Below are 15,155 nucleotides of genomic sequence, written 5' to 3' on the forward strand. Positions count from 1 at the left end.
GGAAGAGGAGGGGTTTCCCAGAGGAGGTGAGGCCGTCCGTGATGCCTGGGAGAAGGAGGTGAGAGTGAATTCGGACTCTTTTGGAGCCAGAAGTCCAAGGTGTCTGGAACACCGTGCTGAGGGCGCAGCTGGTGGGAGGCAATGTGGAAGGCACAGGGAGAGGCGGGATCCCAGAGGGCCCTGCAAGCCGCCGTTAGGAGACCAGACTTTATCCTCAGGGCAAAGGGAGCCAGTGCTTTAAGCAGGAGAGGGACAAGTGTTTGCTCTGGCTCCCCTGGAGGACGGAGTTGGGAGAGGTGAGAGACTGCGGCGGCGGCGGCGGGCCTGGTGGCAGGACTCCGGAAGCTGCACCTGTGAGGGGTCGGGGCGGGGAGGCGGCGCCAACTCTGGACCTGGCGTCTGAAGGGAGGGGCGGAAGGGGGACGGCCCGGGAGGCCTGGGGGAAGGGAGTTTGTTACTGCCCCTTCCCCCATCACCTTCTTTTGGCCTCTTCCAGCCCCCTGCTCTGCCCCCACACTTTCCAGCTGGACAGTCCCCTCTAAGGGATCCCTACTGCATGGGAGTTCATCTCCAATCCTGCTCCCTCCCCGCATTCCTAGTCTCAAGAAATGCCCACTCTTTGTGCCCTGCAGACGGCGCTGGGCTGACACGCCATCATGCCAGGCCCGCTCAGTCTCCCAACATTCTGCCATTTCCTTCTCCTTTGGGCCTTCGCCATCTTCCACAAAGCCCTGGGGGACACAGGTAAGACCTCAGCCCCGCCCAGAATTTGGGGAACGGTGGGGGAGAGGCTCCAGGTGTGGGGAAAGTGGATGGGCAGCTGTTGGAGGTGCTCAGGGAGGGCCATTGTTGAGTGCGCAATGGAGGAGACGGTTGGAGGAGTCTGGGGAGTAGAGTCTGAACGGGCACTTGCAGTGGGGACCAGGGGGTTCCTGCCACTGTGGCCCCCTCTGCTCAGCACCCCACCCTGGCCCCCACTACCTCCTGCCCCCCATCCACGAGGTCATTCACTCTCGTCGTGGGGCCACGGCCACGCTGCCCTGCGTCCTGGGCGCCCCGCCTCCCAGCTACAAGGTACGCTGGAGCAAAGTGGAGCCGGGGGAGCTCCGGGAAACTCTGATCCTCATCACCAACGGCCTGCAAGCCCGGGGCTACGGGCCCCTGGGGGGTCGCGCCAGGATGCGGAGGGGGCATCGGCTGGACGCCTCCCTGGTCATCGAGGGCGTGCGCCTGGAGGACGAGGGCAGGTACCGCTGTGAGCTTATCAACGGCATCGAGGACGAGAGCGTGGCGCTGACCCTGCGCCTGGAGGGTGAGGCCCTTGGGTTCCCCGCCGCCCCCTCCTCTCCTACGGGGCTTTGGCCGCGCCAGCTCGGGTCTCCCGGGGCTCCCCCCGCCCGCCGCCGGGGTCCCCCAGCCCTCTCCCCGGTCCGCCGGACCTCTCCAGGATGTGCGCCTCCCGCCAGGTGTGGTGTTTCCGTACCAGCCCAGCCGGGGCCGCTACCAGTTCAATTACTACGAGGCGAAACAAGCGTGCGAGGAGCAGGACGGGCGTCTGGCCACCGACGCCCAGCTGTACCAGGGTGAGCGGCCGCCCCGCGCACCGCCCAGGCCTCTCCGGGATGTACCCGGCCCCGCGGGGGCGAGCTCCGGTCGGGCTTGAGGGGACCCCTCTAACCCCGGACCCCGTCTCCCCGTGCCCGCCAGCGTGGACCGAGGGCCTGGACTGGTGCAACGCCGGCTGGCTGCTCGAGGGCTCCGTGCGCTACCCGGTGCTCACGGCGCGCGCCCCGTGCGGCGGCCCGGGGCGGCCGGGGATCCGCAGCTACGGGCCCCGCGACCGGAAGCGCGACCGCTACGACGCCTTCTGCTTCACTTCCATGACCGCAGGTGAGGACGCGGGGTGGCAGGCGGGCGGCGGAGCGGGGATGAGAGCCCGCGCCTGCGGCTCCGACGGCGACGTGGGGCGGGTCTGGAGAACGCCGCGCGGGGCGAGATGCGCGCGTCCGGAGGGGGCCCGGCCTCGCCGTCGAGACCGCGCATGGTGCCCTCCGTCGCGCGCCCGCCAGGCTCCCCCCTCCCCCGCCCCACTGCGACCCCGCCTCGGTCCCGGGGAGGCTTCGGCCGGGCGGGTGGTGACGCGCGCCGCTCCGCAGGCCACGTGTTCTTCGTGCCCGGGCGGCTGACGCTGTCGGAAGCGCACGCGGCGTGCAGGCGGCGCGGGGCCACGGTGGCCAAGGTCGGGCACCTCTACGCCGCCTGGAAGTTCTCGGGGCTGGACCAGTGCGACGGCGGCTGGCTGGCGGACGGCAGCGTGCGCTTCCCCATCACGTCGCCGCGGCCGCGCTGCGGGGGCCTCCCCGACCCGGGCGTGCGCAGCTTCGGCTTCCCGCGAGCCCAGCAGGCGGCCTTCGGGACCTACTGCTACTCGGAGTAGGGCCGCCGCCGTCCCCGTCCCGCAGCCCACCACGGCCGGGGGTCCCGGCGGGCCGGGCGTCGGAGGGGAGGTGGCGACGCCTGGCGGGACCTCGGACGCGCGGATCCCGCCAGGCCGGCGGCCGTTCGCGCGCTCCCGCGGCCGCTGCTGGGGGCGGACGGGCGCCCAGGGCATTAACCGACTTCGGTGCCCAGCAGCCCAGTAACTTGAGGACTTTCTGCGTCTAGTCGGAGGTGGAGGGGGGTGGGGGGTGGTTGGAGGGGGTGGGGTGTCTCGGGCCCAGCCGGCCGGCCGCGCGCCGAAGTAGGCGGTCAGAGGTGGGGCTCCTGCTTCGGGGGGGCGCTGCCGGACCGTGGGGATTGCGGGGAGGGGGCCCCACAGGTGGAGGGGGGGGCTGCAGGCACCGCGGGCAGCCTAACCCGGCGTGGACGTGGGAGAACGCGGGTGCTATTGCGCCGGGGCCCACGCGGGGGCGCCACGCACCCACCTGAGACTCTGGTTCCAGTCTCCCGGAGCGCACGACAGAACCAACAAAGATGGACCTAAACATATTTAGGAATGTGTTTATATCCTGCCAGTCTCCGGTCCTGTATAGGAGACTCAAACCACTGTTCAGCTGACGGGAGACCGACCCTGCGCAGGGAGGAGGCGACCAGCAGCCCTGCCACCGAGCCCACCGCGTGGCTGGTACCTGATGTGCGCTCGCCACCCCCTAGGCGAGAGGGGGACGGACCAGGAGCATTAACATCTGGCTAAAGGAAACGTACCAGTAACTCAAGAGACAAGCTCAAATGCCATTAATTCGTTTTTCTTAAGTATATATGTTATTTTAATTAATTAGTTTGTTCATTTTACTGTTCAAGCAATCTAACTCCACCACAACAAGCTTGGGCTGGTGAATGATTACTGGAGCAAAGGGTACGAACTTCGCTTGATACATGTCGTGAAATTGCTTTCCAGGAGGGTTCTTGCTATAATTGCTAAAGAGAATTCATCCCGTGGGATTTTATATAAAGGAACGAACGGCATCTTCAGTAACTCTCACACTGCAGATGGAGAATCTGTGGCAGTTCGTAAGCTCTGCTTTCCTCTGCTTGGCTGTGGGATACGAATATCGGCCCCAGAGTTTGCCCCGAGGGGTAACTGAAACAATGTGTGTGCTGGGCGCCACGTGCCTGGTACACAATAGAGGTGCTTGCGAATGGTACCTGTCATAACCGATGATCATTATGGTAACACTAACGATAACAGAACATCAACAATACTTACTGTTGGGGTTCTTCCCAGGCAGCCTGTAGGATTGGTTGCTGTACGGCGCTGTGTTCGTCAGGATACACTCAGCCATGCTGTGGTAACAACCTCCAAACAGCAGTGGCTTAAAACAAGATCATTTCTCCCTTAGGCTACCTCTGCATCGTGGTCAACAAGGGGCTTCTTCTTATCTTAGTTATTCAGGGACCCAGGCTGATAGAGCAGCCACCATCTTCAATGCTGCCAATCACCACACCGGGAGGGAAAAGTTGAAAGAGCTCTGGGAGGTCTTACACCCGCAGTGAATAGCTGTGGCCCAGAGAGACACCTGTCTGTTCTGTGGACAACAGTTTCTCTAGAACTAATGGCACGGCTTCGCTCAACCACAAGGGGGGCAGGAAAGAGCAACCCTACTCAGGCCTAGAAGTAAACCGGCAACTGGCCCTACAGGACCAGCCCCAGCTCCACCTCAGGCACTGAGGGCGGCAGCCTGGATTCTGGAACATGCTGGCAGCCACCTCCTCCTTCACGGCCCTTCTGGGTTTTCTAAGTTCTGGTCTGTTATGGAGTCAGAGCCCCAGGAAGTCAAGATGCTGGGCCCCACAGCTTCCCTGAAGGAAGATGGCTTTCCTTCTGTACGATGCCCTCAACTTTGTCCAGAGACCAGATGGGAAATGGTCACAGGAACTTTCCATTTGCTGCAAAGCCTTGTTTTTCCACCCACAAAAACACATGCCCACTAATTTTTACAACTACTCTCCACACTGCTATTACAATTTTTTTTATTATTATTATGGAGAACTTCAAACATATGCAAAAAGAGAGAGACTAGGATAGTGGACCACTTCATCATCCAGCTTGACCATTTCAAAACTCCACCCTTCTGGTTTCATGAATTCCCTCACTTGTGTTCGTTTGTGCTGGAGTATTTTATTTTATTTTATTTTATTTTTTCAAAGATTTTATTCATTTACTTGACAGAGAGAGACACAGCGAGAGAGGGAACACAAGCAGGGGGAGCGGGAGAGGGAGAAGTAGGCTCCCTGCCGAGCCGGGAGCCCGATGCAGGGCTCGATCCCAGGACCCTGGGATCATGACCTGAGCCGAAGGCAGACGCTTAACCGACTGAGCCACCCAGGCGCCCCTGTGCTGGAGTATTTTAAAGCAAATCTCAGACAGCCTATTATTTCACCTGTTAATTCTCACTATGTATTTCTAACATATAGTGACTTTTAAAAATAACCATAATTCCATTATCACATCCCCCCCTCAACTGACATTATCTAATATATACTTCATGATCAATTTCCCTTGAATGTCTAAAAAATATAATTTTACAGTTGATTTGCCCAAACCAGGATCCAAGTAAGGGCTATACATTGCATTTGATGAATTTTTCTTGGTTAATTTTTATTTATTTATTTTTAAAGATTTTATTCATTCATTTAGAGAGAATGAGAGAGAGTGAGCTCACGCAAACAGGTGGAGGGGCAAGAGAGAATCTCAAGCGGACTCCTCGCTGAGCGCGGAGCCCCAGGTGGGGCTCGATCTCGGATCCTGAGATCATGACCTGAGCCAAAATCAAGAGTTGAACGCTCAGCTAACTGAGCCACCCAGGTGCCCCTTGGTTAATTTTTTAAAAATATCTTCTAAATTGTAGTACTTCTTCCTCCTTCATGCTTTCTATGCCATTTTGTTTGTTTGTTTAGGAAACTGGGTTGTTTTCCTGTCGAGTCCCCCACACTCTAGATCGGGCTGAGTGTAGGCTTGTAGCGTCATTTCACATGTTCCTCTGTCCCCTGTCATCGTATTTAGAAGCTTGATTAGACGTACGTTCACTTTTTCTCCCAGGAGTATTTCATAGGTAAGACTGTATGTTTCCTCTTCCGTCACATCAGGAGGCACACGGTGTCTGGTTGTCGAGGCTACGGTTGATCAGTAAATTCTGCTGCTGTCGGCCTGATCCATTCATCACAAAGTTCCTCGTTGCACCAGCTGCCTATGGCTGTTGCAACGAATTACCACAAACATGATGGCTTGTGACAACAGAAATGTGTTCTTCTACTGGCCTGGAGGTCGGAAGTCTTAACTGCCGGTGTTGGCAGTGTGGCCCTCCGTCTGTAGATGCTGAGGAGAATTCTTCCTTACTTCTTCCTTCTTCTGGTGGCAGGCGGCATTCCTTGGTGTCTCTGGCTGCATTGCTCCTATCTGTGTCTGTCTGTGGTCACATTGCTTCCTCCTCTTTGTGTACCTGGGTCTCCTCTTCTTCTTTCCTGAGGACACTTGTCATTGGATTTACCCCACCTGGCTAATCCAGGATGATCTCATCTCAAAACCATTGACTGACTTTTGGGAATAAATTCATGTTATGAGTTACATCCACAAAGACCCTTTTTCCAAACAAGTTAACATTCACGGGTTTCAGGGATTAGGAGGTGGACATATTTTTTTGTGGCCACCACCTGACCCAGTACACCCACACCTTTTTATCTAATGGCTACTGGTGATCATTGTCTAGATGCAACCCTTATTTCATTAGGAGCACAAAATAGAGACATTCTAATTTTGTCATTCTTCCTTCCTTTATGATTAGCTGTGAACTCTTCCATAAAGAAAAATGTCCCTCATCGATGATTGTCACCCTGACTTAGATCCATTCAGGAAAGGTAGGATCAACGCCTGATTCTCTCCCATAAGTCTTAGCTAGGTACCTACGGAATGAAGGTTTGCATCCCCCCAAATCCATAGGTTAAAGCCCTAATCCCCAGTATGATGGTTTTGGACATGGGGCCTTTGGGAGGTAATCCCCTGATGACAGTCTTGCCCTTATAAGAAGGGATTCGGGAGAGCTTGCTTCTCTCCCCGTGCTCCCCCACAGGTGACTCGGGTGGGAAGGCCGCTGTCTGCAGGGCAGGAAGCGAGCCCTCACCAGACACCAGATCTGCTGCCCCCAGTGCTGAGAGAAATGCGTGTTTGTTGTTTAAACTTTCCAGTCCGTGGTAACTTGTTACAGCAGCCTGAGCTAAGACAGTGGGGTTCCCTAAAACCAGATGTCAAGTCAAGGCTTTCAGTATGAGCAGTTTATTTGGGGGGCCATGCTAAGAGGCTCCGCTGGGGGGCTGGAGACATGAGGCAGGAGCGGGGAGGAAGGCAAGGAAGGGTGTGAGAGGAGCGGGCAGAGCGGCTGGTCCCGTCCTGCTGGGGAGTCCTGGAAGGCGGTGTGGAGCCTGTCCCAGAAGATCCCACCTGACGGGCAAAGACAGTGGGGTCATAGGTGTGGGCCTCCTGTCTGAAAGTTGACGGCTGCTCCAGGGAGCACTCACCCATCAGCATCGCTGGCTAGCTCAGCGCACACAGGCTTCCACGGCCAGAATACAGCCCTCAGGCAGAGTCACAGATGTCGCCGTCGGCCTGTGGGGTTGGGTGCTGGAGGGTCGGGTCACAGTTGAGGTCCACCCTCCGCACTGCTCAGATCCACGTGTCCCCGTGTCCACTCTGCCCTGTCACTGAGTCCTCAGGGCGGCAGCTGGGCTGTGGCCAATATCAATATTCCACATCTCCTTCCTCCACGGTTCCTCTGTTGTCTGTGGGGCTCTCACAGTAGAAAAGCCCGGACCTTCACCCCCAAGGGCCTTTCCTTCCCATGCCTTCGACTGGCCAGCATTCTGCACCCACGGTCATGCTTCCCACCGGACATGGGCTAATCAAGAGCAAACGTCTTCGCCAGTATAATTCTTTTCTTTGTCTGTTGGTGAATTGGCATGAGGTTCCCAAAGGGACCCAGAGGCTGCTAGCACCTTAGGTCTGGTGGTACCCTTACCGTGACCCCTGGCAGACACATCTCCCACCCTAGGGACTAGGGCTTCTGATCCTACAGAGCCTAAAGATATAGGGACGGGAAGCACGAATTCCCCTAGTGGGTCACTGGGGCTGACAGTGAGAAGCTCATGGCTCTTTCCATCCCTTGGTTCCTGTACCCACGATTTCTAGCCATCCGGGCTACAGCACCATATAATGGCATTGGTTCAAAGTGTAGACTGCATTTTAAAGTCCAGTGCCCTGATCCCAGATGATGTTCCCCCCAAGCTGGTATTTAGATGTACTAAAGAGGCCATACCCATGTACCCCCGGGGTTGGCAGCTTCGAGGTGATGTGGTATATGGCAGGGCCAATGGATGCTGCGGTCTTGGGCCCATCGTCACATTTCCTTCACTGTTAAGTGGATCCCCTTGGTTAGAGGTGATACTATGTGGGATCTCATAGGGATAAACCATTTCCTTTGTGTCCTTGGATATGGGTACTGGCCAAGGCACTTGGGCAGGGAAGGTAAATCCATATCCAGAATGTGCATAACCCCAGGAAGGAGATAGTGTTCCCCGATCCAGATTGAAAGAGGTACGTTGTAGTCGACATGCTTCCCAGTGGCTGGTTGATCTCCTTGAGGCATGGGACCGCTTGAGGGCTCAGCACCCATCTGTGCTGCTCACGGGCCAAGCATCCAGCCGCGGTGGTTGCTAGATCGGCCCTGGAGAGAGGGAGCCGTACCGACTTCTATCCACTGCCATAACCACGCCATTCACCGACCTCGTGCGGGCACTGGCCCCAGGCGGGGGGGCGAGGGGGAAGGGAGGGAGGGAGGACAAAGGCTGGCTGTTCTGTCCCCCTGGCTGTGAATGCTTGTGAGTGGGACTGCCATAGAACAGGGCCCGCTCCTGCAAGGCCATCCACAGCTCTCCCTCTACTTCCTTGTCTCCCACCTTCCTGTCATGCCCTTTCCTGGCCTGACCAGCCAGCCAAGCCATGTGCCACTGCCCAAGGGTCCTACATACCCCTCCCCCTGCAAACTAGGGTGGCCAGCGTGCTGCTCAGAACCTCCCCCCGGTCAGCTCACATCGGTGATCAGAGTGACCCGTCCATGAAGCAGGCCTGGGCTTCTTCCTGCCCTGAAGCCTGATCACAGAGGCGCCCCGCGAGGTCACGGGCGAGCAAGGCAGGGGCACCACAGACATAGGGCCCATGGGGGTCTGGCTTCCCGCTCTCGTATTGCCGAGCCCTCTGAGCACACTCACACCCGATCACAAACGTCCCACTGGGGATCGCTGCTGTGCCCACCACGTGTGCTCGTGACTTGGTGGCTCTGAATCCCCAGATCTTGATAGGACAGTGAGCCAGGGGAGGGAAGGAATCCAATAGATCATTGAGTAAACAGTCCCAATACCTGGGACGGATGCCAACTGTGCCCAGCTGGAGCTCAAAGCTGCCGGGAGGGAGGGGAGACCGGGGGTCTTGCCTCACACCGCTCCCACCTGAGGGGGGCTGGGGCTCTGGTCTACCAGCTCCCCTTCTGTCACTGGCTAAGGCTGTTTCCAGGCTGTCAGCTCCTGCGCATGTCTGACTTGCTGTCCACCTGTCCAGCAGAAGATGTCCTCAGGCAGTCAGCAGCCTTTGGTCTGTTGAGGTGACCGCTAAGGGGACACGGGTGGGCACCAACAGGGTCTGATACACCCTCTTAATCTTCACAATTGTGAGTCGGTGCCTCAGCAATGTCCAAAGGTGACCAGAGATTTTCTTTTTTAGTATCATGATGAACTCTTATACTTTATAGATTTGATATGCTTTAATCTCTTATGGTCATTATTCATTTTATTTTTGAAAATACATTGAGTACATGAACACTTATGTGTGTGCTTTATTTATTTATTTTTTTAAAGATCTTATTTATTGGGACGCCTGGGTGGCTCAGTCGGTTAAGCGTCTGCCTTCAGCTCAGGTCATGATCCCAGGGTCCTGGGATCGAGTCCCGCATCGGGGTCCCTGCTCCGCGGGGAGCCTGCTTCTCCCTCTGCCTCTGTCTCTCTCTCTGTCTCTCATGAATAAATAAATAAAATCTTAAAAAAAAATAAAGATCTTATTTATTTGTCAGGGAGAGAGCACGTGCACAAGCAGGGGGAGGGGCAGAGGGAGAAGCAGGCTCCCCCTGAGCAGGGAGCCTGACACGAGACTTGATACCAGGACCCTGGGATCATGACCTGAGCCGAAGGCAGATGCTTAACCAACTGAGCCAGCCAGGTGCCCCATCATTATTCATTTTAATGCTGACATGTCATCCTGGCAGGTGGAAGTCTTTGAAAGGTGGCTACTGGGTCCTTTGGACATGAGCCTGACCTGAGTCTCAAAACTTCCTTGATTCACAAGCATGACAAGCTGTGCCTCCCCTCACTGGGGCGTCTCCAAAGAGGCCTGGTTCCTGGGAGCGGAAAGTACCATTTAGAGACAACAGCCCCGCGTTACTGGGGAACAGAGGACAGTCTAGGCCCCAGGAGCACTCAGCGTCACTGGGTGGGGGGCGGGGGGTGGTCACTGCTTCGAAGCCTTTTCCACAGACATAAAAATCATGACTTCCCACTGTTATCTTCAATTCACACGAGAGATTAGCAGTTTGGCTTAACTCTCCTTTTCTCACACTGAAACTCTTCGTTCTGAACACCATTCCTATAATTACTTTTTTGCTTTATCACAGTAAAGTAGTGCCTTCTGCAATACCAATGCCAACGTTATGATTTCTTCATGGTTCTTTTTGTTCTGAGGGATGAATAGTCAACATGCTGAGTTTTATAATCACCTGAAAGAAAATTCTTTCCTGTGGCTTTGCCTCCAGCTTCACATACAATCACGGGCCCTTGTTTCACCTTGTTTTAGATTTTTAGGAATTGCATCCCTATTCTGCTTTTTTAATTTAGTCTAAAATTAATTTAATTATTCCAAATATAACCTTATGTTTCAATTATATAATATGTTTATGTGGTTCCAATGTCAAAGCCAGAAAACAAGGGGCGCCTGGGTGGCTCCCTCAGTTGGCGTCTGCCTTCGATTCCGGTCATGATCCCAGGATCTTGGGATCGAGCTCCGCATCGCATCGGGCTCCCTGCTCAGCGGGGGGCCTGCTTCTCCCTCTCCTCCCCACTCGTGCTCTGTCGCTATCTCTGTCTCTCTGTCTCTCTCTCTCAAATAAATCAATACAATCTTAAAAAAAAAAAACCCAGAAAACAGGATGCTGTTGCCATTTTACAGGTGAAGAGGCTCGCAGACATGAGTCCCTGCCCCAGCGCTCGCTGCCCGGCCGCAGGGAGAGGGCCTGCAAGGGGCCCGTAGATGGGTCGGCTTTCTCCAGGAGATTTGGATGGTCAGGGTTGAGCCCTCCAGTTCCTTCAGCTGTTCTTTGGGGAACAGTCTGGTGGTCCCCTCTGAACACAGGACTCTGCTCCCCTGGCAGCAAGGGTCTGTCCGCTCCTGCTCAGGGGCTCCCCGAAATGCTGTTCGTTCAGCCTGTAGGTCCCACCTCTGTCTCCCCGCCAGCCCCCCTCCCCGGCCACCCCCACTGGCCTTCAGCCGCAGGAGCCCTCAGAACGTTGCTGGCCCCTCGCTCGCTCGTCTGGGCCGGGGTCCCGCGCTTCCTGGCCCCTTTCAGAAGTTATCAAAGCCACCATTCTCCAGCACAGCTGTGTCGGCATCTGGAGCTGTGTGTACGCAGCCCTGCTCCCATGTCCCGGTGGCAGAGGACCCAGGTGCCTATCAGAGACAAACTGAGCTGCCTGGGCCCCACCTCCAAGTCTGGGAAAGTGGGGACAGGTACTCAAGCGGCCGGAAGGACAGGCTCTCCCAGTGGCCACTGTGGCTGGGAATCCAGTGAGGAAGGTCAGGGGCTAATACTGGAGGTGGGGGGAGCCAGGGACGCAAGGGTCTTGGTGAGGGGCTGGCTCTCTTTCCTTAACTTGGGTCATGGCCTCAGCGTTGGCCTGGGTACGGGCGATGGTGGGGGAGGGGGAGGGGAAGAGGCAGGAGATGGATTGTTCTCCTCCAGAGAGACTGGAAAACTCCCCAGGGCCCAGGAGGTTGGGAGGCGAGCCAGCTGGGCTGCCCCCACTCTCCCTCCTTCTCTCTCTCTCTCTCTCTCTGCCTCCACCATTTCTGTCCCCTGAGAGACAGCTGGGGCCCTGGCAGGAACCCTGGCCTGGGCGTCCGTCGGTCAGGAGACTTGCTTTTGGTCATCGTCAGCCAATTGCATGCTGTGTGACCCTAGACAGTCGCTTCACCTCTGGGTCTGTCTCCTTCTCCAGAAGATACTACAGCTCCCTGAGATATTCTCCTTCTGTTCCTGGGGCAGGAAGTTCTACTTGAAATCTGACTTTAATTCTTCCTGCTTCGTTTGATCCTGTTTGCTTTCAGCCAGTCCCTGAGGGTCCCTTTCTGAGACCTCGGTGAGGTCTTGGTTCTTGCCTCTTCTCAGGAAGGGATGGAAATGGGTGGTGGGGGGTGTCGAACGGCCAGGGACCAGGTGCAAGTCAAGTTCAGAAAGACAGTCCCTGACCAGCCAGTGCCAGTTAGACTGCAGTAGGAATCCTCAGAGCTGGAAATGATGCAAGAGTCTTGGGAAGGCACTCATTGCCTCCCCCGGGAAATCCTCAGGGAACGACTCCTCTCTCAGATAATGAGCCCTCTCAGATAATAATCCACGGGGGAGTGCCCCCCAACCTCCTGGCCAGGAGATCCATGGAGATTGGGGCCTGTGTGTATGTGCACGCGTATGTGTGTGTTGGTGCGTGTGTGTGAGACTAGCAAAGGAAAAGAACTAGATTTTGCTGAGTTCGCCCATGGGCCAGTAGGATAGACATTACCCAGTGCCAGAGATACTCTGCAGCCCGTTGTTGAGAAGAGGAAACAATTGCAGACAAAGGAAGCCCTTCGCAAGGTTTGGCCGATGCAGATGGCAAGCCAGGCGTTTGACCTCAGGGCCCACGCCTCCGGAGTCCCGCCTCTCATCAGTCTTTGCAGAGGCAGCTCCCTGTTCCCACAGCGCGTCTGGTTTCCCACCAGGGGGCTGCCTCTTGGAACAGACGGTCTGGTACCAGCCCTGGTCCAGTCCCAGCTGCTGCTGGCCTCAGTCAAGGTCGGACTCCCCCAGGGCACCAGACTGTGTGCCCACACTTCTAGTCATGAGGGGAGGTGGCAAGGAAGGTCACTTTCTCTGTCTTTCCCCATCACAGCCAGGTTTCCCCGCGGCAAGAACGGTGGTTACATGCGAACCGCCACCAGGATTGAATTTCAGCCACTTGGTTGCCTGGCTGGGCTCAGGCCCCAGGTGGAGCTGATCCCAGCCCAGGTGGGGGCAGGCTGGATCAGGCAACCGTGCTGAGACTGTCCTGGGGGAGGCGGGATCTCCTTCAGCTCGGGTTGCAAGGTCTGAGGGGAGCAAAGGGAGGTCCTGGGGCTATCAGGTGCTGCTCAGATCTGCCGCAAGGCCAGATCCCCCCTCTCCACGGGAGGACTTGGTCCTAAAATAGTGCCTGGTCCATAGTGGACATTCAGTTAATATTTATGTAATGAAAGGAATAAACGGAGGTCCCTTCTTCCCCAGACTCTGCCAGGCACCTTGTTCTGTCCTTCCAGGCTCACACCCCTGCCGGGGTCATTTTATTTACTAAAGGACCCTACCACCCACCACCCCCAGGTCTCCCTATACTGTCTCTTCAGTAGATGGGTGTCCAGGGAGGGGCCAGAGTTCTACCTTTAGATCCTCAAAGATTTGGGGAGGAGTTTATTGTGAGCTTCTCAGAAGCCCTTTGGAAGCCAGTCCACAGCCCTGGGAGCAGAAGACTGGGGCAGCTGGGGCATCAACAGAGGGCAGTCCAGAGTCCCACACAGGAGGGAGGGACTTGGGTGCAGTCTAAATGGAAGAACATGGACCTGTCCTGAGGATGATTTGCAGGCACCCTGTGTTACTTGGGATATTTGGGGGGGTGCTGGAGATTATGGGGATCAAATCCCCCAACAAGCTATCCTTGGTGCCACCACTGGTATCCAGGGGAGAGATTCCAGGCATCTGGCTGTCCTGCTCCCAATCTGTGCCAGGGGCTCTGCTTCAAGTCCCAGGAGGGAGGGGGGATGAGAGGGGGAGAGGGGCAGAGAGAGCCTGGGAAAGCAGAGGGACTGAGAGGCTCTGGAGCTGGGGAGGGGGCATCATTGGTATTCTGAGGAGTCCCTCAAGGCTGGGCAGCACTCAAGGCCCACCCCCTGGCACCAGGGGGCACATTCATCGGCAACAGCGCTGGCCAGCGGGCCCTCTGTGTTCCTGGCAACGCCTGTGTCTTGCACATTGGTTTGCAGGACCAGTGTGCCCATTCACAGGGCCGCCCCTCCCCCACACCCCGTCAGGAGAGTCCCTGACTCGCTTTGCTTAACCCGTGAATCTGCAGCCTAACCTCCATCCCTCCAGCTGCAAAGTCAGCTCCTCCTCTGTGCAGGGAGTGGGAGCACCACCAGAGACAAAACCCAATCAGAGCTTCAGACAGGGAGGTGGCTATGGTCCTTTGCACCTCATCCTGCCTCCAAAAAAAGAGCTTCCCTCCCCCGTTTTTCTGCTCCCGTCATCCTTCCCCTTACTTTCCAAGTCTGAGGCCCTCCTCCTCGCCCCTTGCCCAACGGGAAGTCCCTCCGGCTGTCTAACTTCCATCCGTCCAGCTGCAACATTATCCTCCAGCTCCGCGAGCGCTCCCTCCCCGCCCCTTCTGCCCTCCCTCCCTCCCTACTCCAAGTCCCCGGCTTCTCCTCTCCAGAACGATGTCCTACTTCGCACGTCCTTGCTCTCGCTGCTGCCTCCGGGAACGGACGCAGAGGAGGCAGCGGGTCGCGTGACCTTCCCGAGCCCCCCGCGACTCCGGCCAGGGGGCGGGGGCCGCCCCGGGGAGGGGCGGGGCGGGGGTAAGAAAGGGGGTTTTGTGCGGCGCCCGGCGGCCCCGCGCTCTCTTCCGAACGTCCTGCGGGCCCGGCCTCTCCCTGCGCCCGCGCAGTGCCCGCCGCAGTCGGCTGCAGCCGCAGGACCGAGCGTGGACCCGGAGGAGAGCCGGGAGGACAGCCCGGAGGAGGCGGCAAACTTGGCGGTGCAGCACCCTCGCCCCGGCCCCCGGCCGCCTGCAGGTAGGTGCGCGCGAGCGCAGCCGGGCCGCCCGGACCCGGGAGGGAGGGAGCCGGGGGCGCCCGCCGGCAGCCCGCGGTCCGCTCCCCCGGGCCCCGCAGCCCTGGCCTCCCGCGGCGCCCCCGGCCGGCTGACCAGGCCAGCCCCCGAGCGCCCGCCGCCGCCTCCGGTCCTACCGCCCGCACCCCTCCGCCACGTGCGGCCCGACTGCGTCCCAGAGACCGCGGGCTGATGGGAACGCCCCCCCCCCCCCCCCCCCCCGGGTCCCCGCGGCCTCCCTGCTGCGCGCTCCGGTGCCAGCCCCCAGCCCGGACTTCCGAATTTGTGCCGGGCGGGCGGGCGGCGCGGGGAGCGGGAAGCAGCCCTTTCTGGGGGCCCCTCCCCGGAGCCCGCGGGACAGCCACAGCCGGTGGTCCCGTGGTCCCAACTCTGCCACTCACTTGCTGTGTGACCTTGGGCAAGTTAGTTGACTTCCCTGAACCTCGGGCTTCTCAT

At 57.8% G+C, this 15,155-nt stretch overlaps 1 protein-coding gene across 1 annotated transcript; it reads left to right on the plus strand.

Annotated features, from left to right (window-relative positions):
- Positions 1-656: 656 nt before the first annotated feature.
- On the plus strand, positions 657-2,437 carry HAPLN2 (hyaluronan and proteoglycan link protein 2). Its single transcript, XM_021681961.1, has 5 exons — positions 657-744; positions 959-1,312; positions 1,467-1,583; positions 1,708-1,890; positions 2,157-2,437. The coding sequence occupies exons 1-5, from the start codon at positions 657-659 to the stop codon at positions 2,435-2,437; spliced, it is 1,023 nt and encodes a 340-aa protein (XP_021537636.1).
- Positions 2,438-15,155: the final 12,718 nt, after the last annotated feature.

This window comes from Neomonachus schauinslandi, chromosome 6 (assembly GCF_002201575.2).
Source record: "Neomonachus schauinslandi chromosome 6, ASM220157v2, whole genome shotgun sequence".
In the NCBI taxonomy this organism is placed as follows: Eukaryota; Metazoa; Chordata; class Mammalia; order Carnivora; family Phocidae; genus Neomonachus; species Neomonachus schauinslandi.